The sequence below is a fragment of the Rana temporaria genome, chromosome 3 (genome assembly GCF_905171775.1).
Source record: "Rana temporaria chromosome 3, aRanTem1.1, whole genome shotgun sequence".
Classification (NCBI taxonomy): domain Eukaryota; kingdom Metazoa; phylum Chordata; class Amphibia; order Anura; family Ranidae; genus Rana; species Rana temporaria.
Genome location: NC_053491.1, coordinates 125,894,963 through 125,914,246, shown reverse-complemented (window position 1 = coordinate 125,914,246; position 19,284 = coordinate 125,894,963). Strand labels below are relative to the sequence as shown.

General features: G+C 41.5%; 1 protein-coding gene across 2 annotated transcripts in view; it reads right to left on the bottom strand.

Annotated features, from left to right (window-relative positions):
- Positions 1–1,195: 1,195 nt before the first annotated feature.
- PROSER2 (proline and serine rich 2) overlaps positions 1,196–19,284 on the bottom strand; it is a 44,054-nt gene continuing 25,965 nt past the window's right edge. For both annotated transcript variants that reach the window (XM_040343389.1, XM_040343391.1), the window contains exons 3-4: positions 5,547–5,766; positions 1,196–3,508 (exon numbers count right to left, since the gene is read on the bottom strand). In XM_040343389.1, the coding sequence (XP_040199323.1) occupies positions 1,860–3,508; positions 5,547–5,766 (1,869 nt within the window). In that variant the 3' untranslated portion in view covers positions 1,196–1,859. The remainder of the gene's footprint in view (positions 3,509–5,546; positions 5,767–19,284) is intronic.

Below are 19,284 nucleotides of genomic sequence, written 5' to 3'. Positions count from 1 at the left end.
ATAAGGCCGTGAGAGCCCTGTATTTCCATTTGTTTGTTCATCTAAGCAGTGTTTGCTCATAGTTCCCTACAGGTATAGTGTCCCAGTAGATTTATGTGCATTTCCAATTAATTCTTGGATCCTCATTCAGCTGGTAAGGTCATGTGCTCATACACTCCATGTTGGACTTCCTACTGGGACTAGTAAGTAACCTTAACATATAAATATGCAAACCCATGTTTTGCTTGTTACCACTCGTTGCCAACTTTAACATAGAAAAAACAAATATAATGTTATGTGTATAGATAAATAGGTGAATATAAATATATAAAGAAGCTTAGAGAAGGTTGTAAACAATTTTGGTAAATTTTACATGAAGGCTCAAGGAGCCTGCACTTTCAAACATCTATTAGTGTTGTTACACTTTTGCTCCAAACCTGCTTGGAGGAACTATAAATGTGATATTAAAATAACTGCACTTTTGTGGGAAAAAATAGCAAATAAAAAAATATTATAGTATATACAATTACTACACAAGTCATATTATAGTTAAAATGTTATTAAGAACTTTCTTCCTTTTCACTCTACAGTGCTTTAATTTTCTGTAAAATGCAATGCAATGCAATGCAATATGGCAACCTGGAGCAGTGGCGGGACAAGGTCATCCAGCGCCCAGGGCAAAGATGCCAAACAGCGCCCCCCCTTTCCCTTAGGGTTAGGATCTGGGTGCCCTCCATCCCTGCAATAAACCATTGCGCCAGGGGCAGCCGACCCTCCTGCCCACCCCTTGTCCCGGCCCTGACCTGGAAGCATTCTGTACACACAAATGGTGTACGGAACACCCCCAAGAAAATGTAATTTCCTGCTGGTGTGATTGGCTTACTGATTTTCCCAGACATCTGTACTAAGATACAGGTCAGATTTTGTGCATCACCTGCAACAAAAAATCTATTTTTGGTGAGGTATTCCCAAATGGAAAATCACGTCTAAAAAGGATGCAGACCCTGACAGTGCAGCAACTGATTGATAATTATAAATCATTTCCGTTCACATTAATTTTGCACATGGACACAAACAGCTATTTCCTGAGAATAACATGTAGGGAGGTAGGCAGAAGGTAGGAATCTGCAAAAATGTTTTTTAACATCCTTGCAATGTACATAGATCTCCCAGAGGGAAATGTTTTTTACTCAACAAAAGTTGCGTTTCGTTTTCTGTTTCGAGAAAATACTTGAGAAATGAATATTAGTTTGATTTCACTTACCATTCAAGAAGTGCTGTTTGGTGTACAGTACTTCTTGTGGAGATGTGAGATAGACTATGTAGTCTGAGAAGCAGCTTACTGTATGATCAGAGCATACTGAATAAATAAGAGAACAGAATACATTGCACTATGCTAAAGGAAAAGCTTTTTTACGCCATATGATTTGTTGGTTCAACACCAGTAACTATTTTAGGCCTTAACGCATCTATTAAAAAGTGGTTGGTTAATTTTGAAAAACTGACCAATACAAAATCATTCTACGTGGCCTGCTTAACTCAGATGTAGATGAATATAGTCAGGTGTAAAATATAGTCTGCACTCTGTATTAGATTTGGCCAATACAATATATAATAGAAGCCAAATCCTGTTTTCTAAACAAATATACATATAAAAAGTTGCAAGGCAAGACTTAATAATCAATAAAGTAGAAATATATTCTATGGACATGTTAAAGATTCTTTGGCGTATTGGTATTAATATCTTACATAAATGTGTAGAACTGTGCTGTACACATTAACAATTTCCTTCAAAGGCTACCAGTCTATAGTTTGTGCAGTATGTGCACTTCACATATAAATTTCAGCTATGTCCACAAAATGAAAAACAGAATACGATTTCACTGTCCAGACTGTCCTTTTAGTAGGCCAAGCTTTCTCAATGCATCTTTCCTAGTTTCTTCAGAAGAGTCACGTCCAGAGAACTGTACAGTAATTCCCTGAGATCTAAAACCAGTAGGTCTTGGCACTGACGATGTTCTCTTTATTTCTTGGTGATTTGGCTGCTTTTGCTCATGATTAACATATATGCTACTGTGACGCTTGTTTTTATCAATATATGAAGCTGGTGTTTCTCCTTTAATAACAACCGTTTTGCCCAAAGGAACAAAGGGACTGGGTTCATTCCTCAATATTTTACTGATACTCTCTTGTTCATTTGAAAGTCTCCTGCTTGATGCCTCACCCAAGACCTTTGGCAAATGCTGACTGCTCATGGTCTCTTTCTCTATTGAAGGTACCCTTTTTGTTTCCGTAGTAAAATATTTTGAAGAGTTCTGGCCATTGTTATAATCATGGCCATATGGAATCTTTTTGCTTGATTCTGGAGACAGGACCTTTATTGACACACGAGGGTTAATTTGCTCATTTGAAAGTCTCCTGTTGGATTCTTCAGCCTTTGGCAAATGCTGACTGCTCATGGTCTCTTTCTCTATTGAAGGTACCCTTTTTGTTTCTGTAGTAAAATATTTTGAAGAGTTCTGGCCATTGTTATAATCATGGCCATATGGAATCTTTTTGCTTGATTCTGGAGACAGGACCTTTATTGACACACGTGGGTTAATTTGCTCATTTGAAAGTCTCCTGTTGGATTCTTCAGCCTTTGGCAAATGCTGACTGCTCATGTTATCCTTCTCTATTGAAGGTACCCTTTTTGTTTCTGTAGTGAAAAATTTCGAAGAGTTCTGACCATTGATAACATGGTGTTCATTTGAAATCTTTGTATTAAATTCTGGAGTCGAGATCTTTGCTGAGAGTTGAGAATTGGCATTCACTTTCTCATTTGAAAATCTCCTCTTTATTTCTGGAGGGAAAAACTTTGGCGAGTGCTGACCATTTGATACAGGAGAGGTGCATGCACTAGTGGTCTGCATGTTAGCTTGAACTGGCATTTCTTTAACCAAGCCAAGCTTGGTCAGTGCTTCATACCTAGATTGCTCAGAAGGCACATCCCGAAACGATGTCCTCCGATTGAGTTGTTCGCCGTTTTTTCCATCAATTTCCTCTGCAAACAATGTTGGCCCATGTAAATTGGCCAGGACTTGAGCTTTTCTTTCTTGTACATTGACAGCTGCTTTAGCGATTGTTTTGTTATACTGTTTTCCTGACAGTTTAACACTTATGTTATTTGGAAATCTGTTAAGTTTTCCATTGGGTGAACCAGGAAATACAAAATGATCATCACCAACTGGTGAGGTGGCTACACTCTTCTTCAGTTCTTGCGATTTCTCCTCTTTGGGTGACATTGAAGACAAATGTACGTTCTCTGTTTTCTTCTCGGAGATCTTTTGTGCTAGGATTACAGGCGTGGGAACCGCTCCATGAAATTTAGGATAGTCTATTGGTGGTTCAGAAGGAAAATGGTCCTCCACCCTCTGAATAGCGCTTGTTGAGATAACCACAGGTGCACTAGCAAAGCCAGTGACAGCCAATAGCCTGGAATCATGTTGTGTGTTTTTCTGACCATTGGTATTTGGTCCAGAACCAGTATCTGTTGAAACACAAAATATTACTATTTAGCATATAAAGCAAATTAGCCGGTTAATAAAAAATAACCAAAATGACTGTTTCATGGTAGACTATTAACAACTTGAAGATCCTTGGGTGTATGAAGTGCATAAATACTTCATCTAAACATATTGGGTATGCCCTGGGTGCCCAGGGCTTCCTTCACTCACTACAACCACTGCACCTGACAAAAATCACTGAGACCGGTTGTTAGTATGACCACCAAAGAATGCTCTGTGTTGCAAGAATGCAAAACAGCAGTTCCTATGTAACTAAAGCTTGCAAACTTGGTTTGTAAGCTTCACTGGCAAATTATTTAACAGTATTTTATGTTACAATGTATTTAGACTATATTTTCTGTGTAAGGATTAAAAGACCATTATTTGGTCTGGTCTGTACATATCAACAGATAAACGTATATAAGATCTAGAAAAAAAAAAAAGTTGTTATTTGTTTTTAAATATGCTCATCAACTACTTATTCTCCATCATTTATCCCTAATCAGCTGTATTTATATTCTTTTTCTTACTCGCCTTGGATAACATTTACATTTTTTTAAATATATGTTTTAACCATTCACATATAACCTTCTTTTAAAGTGTTTTTTTATGTTGCAGCCTTTATGAATAACTTTGCTATGCTGTGTACCAGAAATGTTATTTCCCAATTATTTTAAAATACGAAATTCACAAAATAAAATTTGCACATTTTAGCGACGGCAACACAGTTGAATTTTAGAAACTGCTTTGAGCCCAAAAAAATATATACTGTAGGTACTGGATTTCAAGTGGCTAAAAGTTAGAAAACATTATCTATACTGGTCCCTACAAACCCACTCTACGAAAAGACATGCATACATCCAAAGAAGAATATCTGAAGAATATTTTTCAAAGTGTAGGTACCACAAGTCATTTTGGTTATGGTGTTCAAATGGCTTAACATTGCTAATAATTATCCTAATAATGCCATCATGCCCAAAGTAAAGGTAAAATAAAACTATGTTACTATGGAGCACCAGCTAACGTTTGCACAGAATCAAAGACTGGACTTTACAGTCAGCATGGTGATCTTTAGGAAAGCTTAAACACGCTGGTATTTGGCATAAAGTGAGTTTCTTTGCCGGATACTCCTATTGCAATTAATGTATATCACTATGCTTTGGTGACGAGGCATAACTATGCATTAATCTTAAGCCTCGTACACACGATCAGTCCATCCGATGAAAACGGTCTGAAGGACAGTTGTCTTAGGTTAACCGATGAAGCTGACTGATGGTCCGTCGCGCCTAGACACTATCAGTTAAAAAACCGATCGTGTCAGAACGCGGTGACGTAAAACACAACGACGTGCTGAAAAAAAGGAAGTTCAATGCTTCCAAGCATGCGTCGACTTGATTCTGAGCATGCGCGGTTTTTAACAGATAGTTTTGCATACTAATGATCGGTTTTGACCTATCGGTTAGCAATCCATCGGTTAAATTTTAAAGCAAGTTTGCTTTTTTTTAACCGAAGGTTAAATAACCTATGGCGCCCACACACGATCGGTTTGGACCGATGAAAACGGTCCATCAGACCGTTTATCGGTTTAACCTATCGTGTGTATGAGCCTTTAGTCAGTTCATGGCCAATGCACCAAGTTATTCTTGGTGGCTTTTTGACTGAGAATTCACAATCCCGAATCTTCCAGTTTGGGTATGCTAAAGAGAAAATTTCAGTAAGTTCCTAAAGAACCGTGAAATTCAATCAGTGGGTGGCCCTCTCTCCACCACTCTGCCCGGTACCCTTCGAGTCACTCATCCAATCATGTGCAAATGCAAATCCTGTATTCTTGTCACATGATTGGGTGTATCCATGAAGTGAACAGCCACTTTGCAAAGTGAACATTATTAAATCCTTTTAAAAAAAAAAAATTTAACCTCATAATGTCTGATATTTGGCTGTGAGCTGAATGTCTATGAACAATGGTACCCAAGTCCCTCAAAACAACATTCAGTTTACACAACCTGTGATTCAATACCATACCTGACAAAAGTCCTTCATGATTGTGCCCCCTCTGCACCAGGTCAATTATATCATCGCTGTCAGAGTGACTATCTTCTGTTCTGAGTGAGTAACAACCTAAACTTGAATTGAGTAAGATTGGTGGTTCCTCATTGTCCTCCTCAAATGCATCCAATGTTTCTTCAAAAAACATGAGGACATTCTTCTCTTCATTTGTTAGATATTTCATGTTCTCATCGTCCTACAAAAATGGAAATCAATTTGTAAATCAATAATATCACAGTTGCCAAAAGAGTATACAACTTAAATTTAGCCCTTGCATTACTTTAGATTGTTTTCTTGTAATGGCACTTCATGTGATTGCATATAAACCAGAATATTACAATGTGTTCAGGTACTTTATGTAGATATAATGGGTGGGCAGTAAAGTAACCCATAGAGTATTTAACCACAGCAATACTGGGCACTTCCGCCCCCTTCCTTCCCAGACCAATTTTCAGCTTTCAAAGCTCTCGCACTTTTAATGACAATTGCATGGTCATGCTACGCTGTACTCAAATTAAATTTTTAGCATTTTGTTCACACAAATAGAGCTTTCTTTTGGTGGTATTTATTCACAACTCGTTTTAATTTTTTTTGATATAAGCGGAAAAAGTATTTAGTATTAAACCAAAGAAAAAAAATGTAATACATAGCAGCTTATCATTTCCTAAATTGTCGCTGCATTACTTTTTTGGCTTTTTTTAATGTATTTTTACCTGGTGATCCAGCCAGTAAATCTGTTATTTTTTAATGCAGCAAAAGTCATTTAGATGGTTGAGACAAACAATTTAAAGTGGTACTAAGCCCATTGGTTTAACCGTTTTCCAAAACAGTTACATTCAAGGTATGCAATGAATGATAACGGACACTAATGATTGTTCTCTCAACCTACTTGTCAAGTCATCAAATGGCTGGTATCATAAACTCTTCACATGTGTAGTTCCATGGAAGCTGCAAATCAAACAGGCTAAGGTGGCTACTTCTTTGGCTGTAAAGGATAGGAGGGTTTATCCTAACTTTAATCTGACAGGGGTGCTTACAATGGTCACTAATGGTTAGCATTGGTTCGGAGCATGCGTGTTTGTACTTTGGATTTTAGTCCGACGGACTAGTGTACACGTGATCGTATAATCCGACGGAACACATTTGTTGTTGGACAATTTGAGAGCATGGCCAGCCAACATTTGTTGTCGGAAATTCCGACAACAATTGTCCGATGGAGCATACAAACGGTCGGATTATCCGACAAAACACGTCCATCGGACAATTGTTGTCGGATTATCCAATCGTGTGTACGGGCCTTAAATCTGCTAGATCATCTAACACTATCCTCCCCCAGAATTACAATACTGATGTCCAAGGGTGGATCCATTGTTCCTCCATCTAGAGTGGATGAATCCTAAGATAGGAAGTATGTTACTGACCAAATCACTGGGTAAAAATAAAAAAAGGTTTAGAAAAGAAAACCAATGCAGCCACCACATTTAAGGATTAGTAAGTCACAATATAGTACATTTTTTGGGGGAGGGTTTAATACTGCTATAAGTTTAGTTGTAGGCAATTTATTGCACTTCATAAGACATGAATATCACTCCATACCTAAAACACCTTTAAGTCTTGCTGGTTCAACTTGCTGCATAGGTTTTCCTAAAAAAAATAGCAAATTACAGCTAGAAAATATAATATATTCTCTGCCATTAATCAAACTATTACGCATATCAACTGCCTCCGTGAGCACATATTTTCCACCTTATAGGTATAGCATGTTTATTTTATGCAAGCAGGGTGATCAAACACTTTCCATTAACTTCCAAGTTTGAAATGTGACTGATCATGTCTTATGTGCTATGCGGACGTGCTCCATCACACATGCTATCCATCTGTAGGAGTAGAAATGGAAAAATTACACTGCTCAAAATGCGTGACAGAGAAGAACGAGTCTGGTAGCTGCAACATGAAGGTTTCAGCAAGGTCTATCAAAATTCAACATTACTTGAACCTTGTTAAAACCTTGTTTAGGCTACAGCCACCACTCTCTAAGATCTGTATTCAAAACTCACAGGCTGGAGCTAAAGGGTTCTTTAAGGCTGGGTTCACACTGCAGCACGCTCCGGCTCACAGCAGGAGTCCGGTGCGTCTCCATTCACCGTTTCAGGTCCGATTTCAACCCGAATTTTTGGCTGAATTCGGAAATGAAACAGACTAAAAGACGCACAGGACCCCTGTGCAATTCACAACAGAGCCGCTGCGGAGGTGTGTAAACCGGCTCCATAGAGAGCCATCACAATCTCCTGCTATGCGAATTGGATGCGGGGAATCCAGTGTAAATCCAAGCTAAAGGTTTCAAAGACTGCATAAAGTTTGTTGAAGCTTTGTATATATCAGCTAAAGGTAATGCTTTCACAAGCCAAAATATTATATGCCATGGGTAGGTTAGCGGACTAGTTTAATCCTTGCCATTCATCATTAACCCTTAGCAGGTCTGCTAAATAAATTTCCCCAGTTGTTTGTGGTCTCGGTACTCTGAAGCATCGTACACACGACCGGTTTTCCCAGCTGGAAAACTGCCAGGAGAGCATTTGGCCGGGAATCCCAGCCGTGTGTATGCTCCCTAGCAGATTTCCCATCAGGAAAACAGCCGGGAATCCCGACAGGAAAATAGAGAACCTGGCTCTCTATTTTCTCGTCGGGACTCCCGGCAGAGTGTTTCCTGCCGAGAAAACCGGTCGTCTGTGTGCTTAACTGTTCCAGGTAAATCCGTGCATGCTCGATAAGAGTTTGACGCATGCGAGGTAGCATATAAGTTTAGTGTGGGGTGTAGCAAGATGGCGGCAACGGCGGCATCAAATAAGACGAGTACCGGCTCGTCGTAGTCCATGACATCACTGCGTTCTTGCCATTTAAAAGAACGGCGATTCTTTTGAATGGCCGTCTGTATGCACGGGTTGGCAAGCCAAGCCAAGCTTGCCAGGAATCCCGTCAGGAAAACCGATGTTTTTTTCCCTGACGGGATTCCAGGGCCGTGTGTACAGGGCTTGAGTCACTGACCTGGAATAAGCATGCAGTGTAGTCAGAACTCCATAGCTGCATTCTTGTTCCAGGTCAGTAGCTCAGAAACTGACTGACTGACACCATTGGGACAGCCATGCACATAGTTTCTTTCAGAAGTAGTCGTCAGCACTTGCAGATTCAATTCTACTCATATTTTAATGCTGATGCTTCTAAACCCTGTATCCTTTACAGCCCAGGATGCTGCCATCTTCTTGGTTATGTCTGTACTTGCCATGGTTCTGCACATGTGATAATCTATGACGCCAGCCATTTGAAGGCTTGACAGTTCAGAAAAGAGCTGACATGAGCACACTGGTAATTGTAAATGCCCTTTCACACCACGTGTGCCAAGACTAGGCTGGGTCCTAATGCCAGACAAGCAAAAAGCCTGGTTTCCTATAAAGCCAGTTCACAACATTGAGCTGTGGTGGTGTGAGCTAAAAAAAAAGTAAAGCATGCAGTACTTTCATTGAGCACAGCATGGTGCAACACAATCATCACACGGCACAGCGGCCAACTGAACTTACATCACTTGTGATATTTCAATAAAGTTCTGACCAAAAAGAAAAAAAAGTAAACAATGCAATGCACTGGAAACGGCGCATCAGTACTGTATTCTTCCAGCACATACCAGTGGACATGCTGTCTGCTAGTGAGAGATAGTCCTAACAGTTACCATCTGTTTCCAAGGCATATCTTGAATGTAATGGTTTAGAGAAACTGTTAAAGCAGTACTAAACCTATTGATTAAGCCCTTGTTTATACCGAACAGGGCTTTGAAAATCGGGTGACTTCACCTGAACCAGTATGATTTCAAAGCCTCATTTCAGTACGACTTCGGAGGCGACTTGAAAGACATCTGTGCGGGTCCATGCACAGATGTCTATTGAAGTCGCCAAAAGTAGTGCAGGACCTAATTTTGCAAATCAGTAGGGACGCTCCTAATGCCAGCATCAGCCTGCAATTTGACCTGTCAAATCACACCAATGTGAATTGGGGCTTAACCATTTTCCTAAAGTCTTCATAATTACCCCCTCTCGAATGGTCCACCAAGCAGGTACCTCGCCGGTGCTGGCATAGTCTTCCCAGCTCTTTCTGGGTGCTGATCTTCAGCCATTATCATTGTTGGGCGTGGGGCGACATAATTCTTATGCATGTGCAGGATCCAGTCATCTTAGCATACAGGGACTATGCAGCTCACATGTCACAGAATACCGTGAGCAGGCCGGTAGGTGTATTTTATTGACTTAGTCATTACCATTTTATTGGTAATGACTAAGCGCATGTGTGTGAAACCCGTCTACCCAGCATTCTGGTTCTTGTAGTTTTGGGATGTCCAAATAAAAAGTATTTTGATCTACAGTGGTGTGCGGCCATTTCTTCTATTCTCATTGTGTGCGGAGTCGAGCACCTACTGGATCATTAGGCTTCCTGGTCTCCCCTGGAGCGGCAGGTTTTCTTGTTCCACATAGGTGTATTTTATTGCATTGCATGTCTATTCTGAGATAACTAACCTGCCTGCTTGTAAGTTTTCTATGGTGCTTTCTGTTGTCACATTTGCTTGTGCTCTCAACCGAACTATCAAACCATCAAATGGCTGGTGTCATAACAAATTACATGTGCGTCACCATTGCAACTACAGATCAAACTGAGGCAAAGATGGCCGATTTTTTGCACGTAAAGGATAGGAGGGTTTAGTTCCACCTAAAATCAGTTGGTTTAGTTCCTCTTTAAAGCAGAACTAAGTGTAAAAAATTAAAAATTGCAAACAGGGAGGCGTTTTATTGCAGAAGAGAAATTAATGTCTCTTTTGCAAGAAAGTACACCTGTCTATTCACAATCATCTGCAGAATTTACATGCACAGCATGGTTTGTGTTCCACCACACTGCCAGTCTGTCTGGATGACTGCACCCCCACACATCCATGGGAGTGACGTCATACTATGCTGGCCAATCAAAATGGCTGAGGACTGGCTCCTGGAAGAACCAGGGGAGAAGTTGCCGATGCCGATCGGGAATATCGCAGGCATCGGACTGCTGGAACTAAGGTAAGTATTTGTGCCTTAAGTTTTTCTTAATAGGCCTAAGTCTGAGCCCACTAAAATGCAGTTTGGGGTTATCTCTTTCACCCTGAATGGAGAATATGGCTGCGTACACACGACCGTTTTTTCAGACGGAATTCCGCTCACGCTGTCTTGCATACACACGGACACACCGAATTCCGACCGTCAAAAACGCGGTGACATGTAACACTACGATGAGCCGAGAAAAATGAAGTTCAATGCTTCCGAGCACGCATGATTTTTCCTCCGTCGGAATTCCATACAGATGTTCTCTTTCCAACGCCGTCGGAATTTCCAATTGAAAAAGTCAGATGGGGCATACACACGATCGGAATATCCGATGAAAAAATTCCGTCTGACTTTTTTCATAGGAAATTCCGATTGTGTGTACAAGGCATAAGAAGGAAGTTACACAACATGGAAATGTGTGAGATGCTGTAAGCTCATCCAGAAGTTCTGATTTTCGAACAATTTGCATTGTCTCCTGGATACCATTAGCAGTTCAATGACTGACTAGTTGCCGGCAGTGCACTTTAAATATGGAGACCTTGGTGGCGTTTTGTCAAATATTTAATCCATCTTTTACCTAAAAGATGAAGTAGAAACTGCTCTTTTCACAATATGCATCCATAATATGACTTAAGATGGAAATGTAAACCCCTCAATTGCATGTTCAAATTAAATTGGCATTGTGAAGCCAGGGGGACTGATGTAGGATAATTGGCCAGTCCGTCCAGCCACCCATGACAAGTGGTAGGAACGTGGGTTTTATAAGTCAGTAGGAGCCATGTACAGCGCTGTGCTAATTAGTGGCTAAGGTTACAAATTCCTTTTAAGTCGTCGTTGGTATTCTAGGAACTGTACTTATATCACGTACACACACATTTCCAGTCTTCACTGCCACTTATACGTGAATTCCATGCACAGGTAAAACTACAATGACATAGCTAACAAATGAGACTCATTATTCCGCTTATGAGTAAGTTTACAAAACAGGTTTACCAAAATGACTGCTTCTGAGAGGCATGGAAACAGGCTCGTAGGGAAATTAATGGTTAACTTTATTTTAATGAGATCTACGTTCTCGCATAGCAGTACTGACCTTCTACGTTTTGATTATAACTTTGTGGAAAGACACAGGGGCTGCTGTATACAAAGCGATATATCACTGGAAAAGTCATATTTTACCTTATTCCAACCTAACTTTCCCCAATAAAACTTCAGAGCCATTATTGCCTTTATTTAAAGCAGTACAAATTTTTTTTTTTTTTTTTAATATATCGTAGCTTAGACATCCTTAAATTGTATCTATGGTCAACATGTAGAATGATATATTCATTTCCACATTGTATTTCAATTATTTCCAGCCTATTCCTATTACTCTGAAGGATCTTGAAGTTTGTAAAGTTACTTTGAGAAGATCCCTACACATTTACCTCCCCAAATTCTGTGACATGTATTCACTATGTGAAGTAGGATCTGGTGTATCACACATTACACAGAGTCTGCCTTCTAAACTACAGAGGTGCTAATAGGAGGAGTTTCAGGAGGCGGAGTCAGTACAGGACTCACTGCTTCCAGGCAGCAAGGTACCATGGGAGATGTAGTCCTTAGAAATTGAAAGTAAACAGCAGAGGAAGCTGCATTGCATGCAGGAAACAGTTTTTTCTGTATAAAGAGCTCTACTCTGGGGGTGATCTTTCTCCCATAGGCCGGTGTTCTGACAAAATACGCAACTTGGCAGAATCTCGAACCACGCCACTTCTGGTTTCTTTAAACTATTATTAATTGCAGATTTTTAAGCAGTAATTTCAAATTGTCAGGAATAGGTGTTTTGACACAAGAGAGGCAACTGAATACAGTCCGGTGCACACCATTATGAGCAGAGATTGTTACTCCGCTCCAAAACGATCCTAGGTGGCGACAACTTTGTCCCTGTTAGCCGTTGTGCTGTGAAAACACCAAGATGTTGCTTTACCGGACTGCATTCAGTTGCCGCTGTGTCTAAACACAAATTAGTTCAAGTGTTCAATTACTGTGGGTTTAAAGAAACCGGAAGCGACGTGGTTCGATTTTCTACCGAGTTGAGCATTTCATCAGGACACCGGCGAGACTATACCTTACAGGATATTCCACCAGTATATTGTGTGGTCTAGTTACAAGATGCATGAAAAGCATATGAATTGAAATCTCTGAAAAATAATCCACTTGTGTGATCATAGACATTTAAGAGGTCCTGAAGAAGTGGTAATTTCCACCAAATGCGTTGACCCCAATTCCTTATCTTGACAAAGTGTTTGTAGTGGATAATGTTTTGCTGGTATCAGTATGCAAGCCACACACGTTTTTAAAATTGTATACTGGAAATAAAGGGCCAGATTCACATAGAATTGCCCTGGCGCAGCGTATCAGAGATATGCTATGCCGCCGTATCTTACCTGGCTCTAAGTCGAATCCAGGAAGATTTCGCGCCGTAAGTTACAGCGGCGTAGTGCATCTCTCGGCGCGTATTTCAAATTGGGCGGGTAGGGGCCGCGATTCCTTTAAATGAAGCGCGTCCCCGCGCCGATTGAACTGCGCATGCTCCGTTTCAAAATTTCCCGCCGTGCTTTGCGCAAAATGACGTCGCACCAATGTCATTTTTTGAACTTAGACGTGAGTTACGTCCTTTCCTATTCATGGACGACTTGCGCAAAAAAAAAAAAATTTTTAAATTTGACGCGGGAACGACGGCAATACTTTAACATGGCAAGTCTATCTATACGCCACAAAATAGCAGCTTTAACTATACGCCGGGCAAAGCCGACTAGCGACGACGTAAGAGAATGCGACGGCCGCGCGTACCTTCGTGGATCGACGGAAAAAGCTAATTAGCACACCCGACGCGGAAAACTACGCAAACTCCACCCAGCGGGCGCCAAAGTATTGCACCTACGATCCGAAGGTGTACGGAGCCATACGCCTGTCAGATCGAAGCCAGAAGCCGTCGTATCTTGGTTTGAGGATTCAAACTAAAGATACGACGCAGCAAATTTGAAAGTACGCCAGTGTATCAGTAGATACGCCGGCGTACTTGCTCTGAGAATCTGGCCCAAAGATTTTGTTTATATATTTTTTTTACATAAGTGTACTTGTGTGATCCCTGGATGGGTATTTAAAGTCCTACTACCTACCTTTTATATATAGGAACCACCCAGGGAGTGGTGGAAAGAGATGGCCAGCAGACGGGCAGAACTTACAACATGAAAGAAGATTGTTCAAGCTAATATTTGACTGTCAGAAATAACTTGTTTGTATTGTTATTAGAATGCTGATGTCAAGCGGAACTGAACAGACAAACAGCGAGCAGGCAGGCTTTTATTGCAGAAGAGACATGCAATGTTTTTACATGTCTGCTCACGGTCTTCTCCGGCGCTGTAAACTGACTTGCACAATTCGGCTTACAACTTCAGGCTGAGTTCTGTATACTGGGATGAGTGGTGCACATGCGCAGGAGTGATGTTATTCCCACACACAATTAAGAGGCCCAAAGACCTACACACAGAATAGGATTCCAGGCTGGGGAGGGAGCATTGCAAAGATAAGTTTAACTCTTTTAGTTTTGCTTTATAAAGTGAAAATGTATGATGTGACCATGGAACTCCTTCAAATGTGGTGGCTGTTTTCTTTCTTCCACTGCACTGGAGGAGCAACAGAGACACCTTTGGGCAGCAACATTGTCAGTCTGGGGGAAGGGGAGTGATAAGCCTAGTACACATGGGCAAATGTCAGGCGGCATGGGCCTGGTTCAAAAGAGACCGGCCAACATTCGGCCCGTGTGTACTGAGTCGGTCCAACAGAGACCAGACGTTCGGCTGAGAGTGCTGACCAGAGTGTTCTGTCAAAACACAATGACACAGCAGGGAAGACCCCTGTACTAATGTTGGATAGTCCTCCTGAGCCATCAGTTTTTTTTTAGTTCAGCTCTGCCCTGCTAGTATGTACGAGGCTTAAAAATGGGTTGTAAACCCTCCGGTTTTTTCACCTTAATGCATCCTCTGGCAGTAACCGCCCCCCCCCCCGTTTTACTTACCCAAGCCCCTTCTTTCAATCGGCGGAGACGCGATCTCCATCTCTGCACGGGGTCCTGGCTCACGATTGGATAGATTGATAGCAGCGCCGCCATTGGCTCCTACGGCTGTCAATCAAATCCAGTGATGCAGGCGTTCGCGTCTATGCTGTACTCGGGAGCGCGCCCGTACAATAACCCCCTGGGAGAGCGCTTCTCCTAAAGGGTTATCTGATGCGAGGAGGAGCCCCGAGAGCCGCCTAGGGACCCCAGAAAAGGAGGATCAGGGCCACTCAGTGCAAATGAGCTGCACAGTGGAGGTAAGTATGACATGTTTGTAAGGCTTTGTGTTTTTTTTTTTTTTTTTTTAAATCACTTTAAGACTAGCAAACTTAGATGTACTTGACGAACAAATTAAAGTTGAACTCCGGCTAACACTTTATAAGCCGTTAAAGCAATCGTTTTTTTTTTCCCTTTTGTGATTGTTAGCACCCCTGCCAATGGTAAATGGTTTGTCTCAACCCTCTAACTGCTACTTATGTTGGACAGCTTGGTAACAGACTTCCTGGCCAGATGAAAATAATGGAAAAAGCCCACTAAAAAAGGAAACAAATGCAGCCACCACATATAAAAATGGCAAGCTGCAATGCAGTATATAACATTTTAGTTTTGGGGTTTAATAGCACTTTAAACCTAGCTCTACAAAGCCGGCCCTACACATATAGCCAGATTCAGAGAGACTTAGGCTGGTGTATCAGTAGATACGCCAGCTTAAGTCTTAATGTGCGCCCGTGCTAATTTAAGCGTATTCTGGTAACCAGATACGCTTAAATTAGGCTCAGATACGAGCGGCGTAAGTGTCTTACACCCTCGTATCCTAAAGTGTAATTTTTAGGCTGACCGCTAGGTGGCGCTTCCATTGCGGTCGGCGTAGAATATGTAAATCAGTAGATACGCCTATTCACGAACGTTCGCCCGGCCGACGCAGTAAAGATACGCCGTTTACGTAACGCATTAGCGGCCTAAAGTTATTCCATCAAATAGATGGAATAGTAATGTTAAGTATGGCCACCGTTCCCGCGTTGAAATTCGAAAATTTTACGTTGTTTGCGTAAGTCGTCCGTGAATAGGGATTTACGTCGTTTACATCCACGCCGAAATCAATAGGCCCGTGCGACGGACTTAGCCGCAATGCACACTGGGAAATGTAGGCGCACAGCGCATGCGCAGTTCCAAAAAAACGTCAATCACGTCGGGTCAAGCCTAAATAACATAAAACACGCCCCCTCAGCCTATTTTGAATTAGGCGCCCTTACGCCCGCCCGCTTTAGGCTACGCCGCCGTAACTTAGCAGGCAAGTACATTGTGAATCATGTACTTGCCTCGCTAACTTATGGCGGCGTAGCCTAAATGCCATAAGCTATGCCGCCGCAAGTATGCGCTCGCCATCCTGAATCTAGCTAATAGAGATTTATTTTGTTCAACATGTAGGCCGAACAAAAGCAATCTGACAGATTCCTACAACCAAGCTAACAGCGCAGACAGACAAAATTCCACTGCCAAGCTATTGTATTCTTACAGCTGGTACCGCAGGCAGTAAGAATACCCCAAACCATGCATGCATCTGATTGGATACAGGCCTCATTGGGGTGACAGCTTTCCAACAGGCTACTTCAACAAAAAATGATTGAAAATTCAAGTTTTATTGAACAAAAACGGTTCTAGAAGGTCTATACACTGCTTGAATTTTTGTCAGAGCCAGCAAAAAGACAAGCAAACGGTTTCAATACAGCGCGCTTTTCTGGCGCTTTTTTGCTAATTTCGTGATTTATCTGGAGAGCTGTGCCTTCCCTCCAGCACTTTTCTGTCACTTTCTCACACAAAGTCACTTCAACAAATGATGAAGCTTTAGGCAGAATGTTGGACACCGGCAATGCCTGTTTTGGATTCCTAATTGACAGTTAGGAAATACTGAATGTATGGCCTGAATGTGACAGGATTGTTTGAATCCTTGTATCCATGGAAACCGCACATGTCATGTCCTGGTAGAGCTCGGAGTGAAGCAGGGATTGCTATAAATAAGTTAATTACTACCATAAGACTTTGTTGCAGCTCATTGACATTTTTTTCCACAACATTTGGAAAATATAAGAATGAGGAAATTAAACCTAAATTCCTGAAGAGTTATATTTGTATGCAAAAATGTATGTTTATTTATTTTTTAGGTAATTCAACAAATGAAAGTGACTGAAATGAGTGATTAATCCTGGCACTGGGATATAGGATTCTTAAAGCAGCCTTTGAAATCATGTATCAATCATACGTTACAGTTTCAAACCATGCGTTACTGTGTAGTGTGCTGCAATGCGTTTGTGTGGGAGCTGTGTTGCCTATTTCTAAATAGGTTCCTTTAACCACTTAAGCCCCGGACCAATATGCTGCTAAATGCCCAAAGGCGTTTTTACAATTCGGCACTGCGTCGCTTTAACAGACAATTGCGCGGTCGTGCGACGTGGCTCCCAAACAAAATTGACGTCCTTTTTCTCCCACAAATGGAGCTTTCTTTTGGTGGTATTTGATCACCTCTGCGGTTTTTATTTTTTGCGCTATTAAACAAAAATAGAGCGACAATTTTGAAAAAAATTCAATATTTTTTAACTTTTTGCTATAATAAATATCCCCCAAAAACATATATAATTTTTTTTCCCCCTCAGTTTAGGCCGATACGTATTCTTCTACCTATTTTTGGTAAAAAAAAAAAATCGCAATAAGCGTTTATCGTTTGTTTTGTGCAAAATTTATAGCGTTTACAAAAATAGGGGATAGTTTTAATTTTTTTTGTTTTTTACGGCGATCAGCGATTTTTTTCGTGACTGCGACATTATGGCGGACACTTCGGACAATTTTGACAAATTTTTGGGACCATTATCATTTTCACAGCAAAAAATACATTTAAATTGCATTCTTTATTGTCAAAATGACAGTTGCAGTTTGGGAGTTAACCACAGGGGGCGCTGAAGAAGTTAGGCTGCATTCACACCTTAGCGCGTCGTTTTTTAACCTTGTTTTCGCTGGAGGGGTGATTTACACATTGTCAGCTATGCCGAACGCCGAAGCCGCCTAAAAAAAAAAGGGCCAGGGACTTTTTTTGAGCTTCAGGCGTACGGCGTTTCGGCGTGGAGATGTGAACCATCTCCATAGAGAACAATGTTAAATCACCCCTTCAGCGTATTTTAGGCTGCAATAGCGTCGGGCTTCAGGCGTTAAAACGCCTAGGTGTGAATGGAGCCTTAGGGTTCACCTAGTGTGTGTTTACAACTGTAGGGGGGTGTTGCTGTAGGTCTGACGTCATCGATCGAGTCTCCCTATAAATGGGATCACTCGATCGATGCAGCCGCCACAGTGAAGCACGGGGAAGCCGTGTTTACATACGGCTCTCCCCGTTCTTCAGCTCTGGGGAGCGATCGCGAGGGGGCGGCTATTCGTCCCGGATCGCTCCCTGCGTTTTACCGACCGCCGCATGTACCGGGGGGGGGGTCCCGATCAGACCCGCGGAAAGGCGGGGACGTACATGTACGCCCATATGCCTGTACGTGCCATTCTGTGGACGTACATATACATGCGGCAGGCGTTAACCGGTTAAGCTAGCGCATTGTTGGTTCACTTACCTTTTCCTTCGATTTCCCTTCTAAATGTTTTTTTTTTATGGTCTGAATTTCTCACTTCCTGTTTCTCCTCAGTAAGCTTGCCCCCATCATCTGGCTGGGGGTTAGTCAGCCAGAACAGCTTACTGAGGAGGAACAGGAAGTGAGAAATTCAGACAAAGAAAACAAAGAAAAAAAAACATTTAGAAGGGAAATTGAAGGAAAAGGTAAGTGAACCAACAATGCACTAGCTTAAAAGGAACCCATTTAGAAAATAAAAAACAAACCTTTACAACCCCTTTAAGAGAATATATTTACAATACTGTTGGTGCTCCTAGATACATAAAAAGAGCGAATATCTTTTAAAAGCACAATTAAAGTGTTACTAAACCCAGGACCCTGCATTCACTATATGTGGTCTCCCACAGTGCACATGGAAGTGCAATTATTTTTTGTAAATATAAAACTGCTTTTCTCATCAGCAGTATATAGCAGTATTGTCACTTCTATCAGTATCTGGTTAAAGCTTGTAGGAGGAGTTTTCATTCTCCCCTGATTGTTCTATTACAGGGATATGCAATTAGCGGACCTCCAGCTTTTGCAGAACTACAACTCCCATGAGGCATAGCAAGACTCTGACAGCCACAAGCATGACACCCAGAGGCAGCGGCATGATGGGACTTGTAGTTTTACAACAGCTGGAGGTCCGCAAATTGCATATCCCTGTTCTATGAGGATGCAGGACCCCTGTCTCTCTGTCTGGACAGTGCCGATTGGCCCTGTGCTGATCACATGCACTCTCTCAAGAAATAAAAAAAAAAACTCTAGCATTACACACCACAATGAGCATGTGCAGCTTGCCCCCAAGGCTCTGTTCTATCAGCAGATGGATTTGGGACAATAATAGAAGG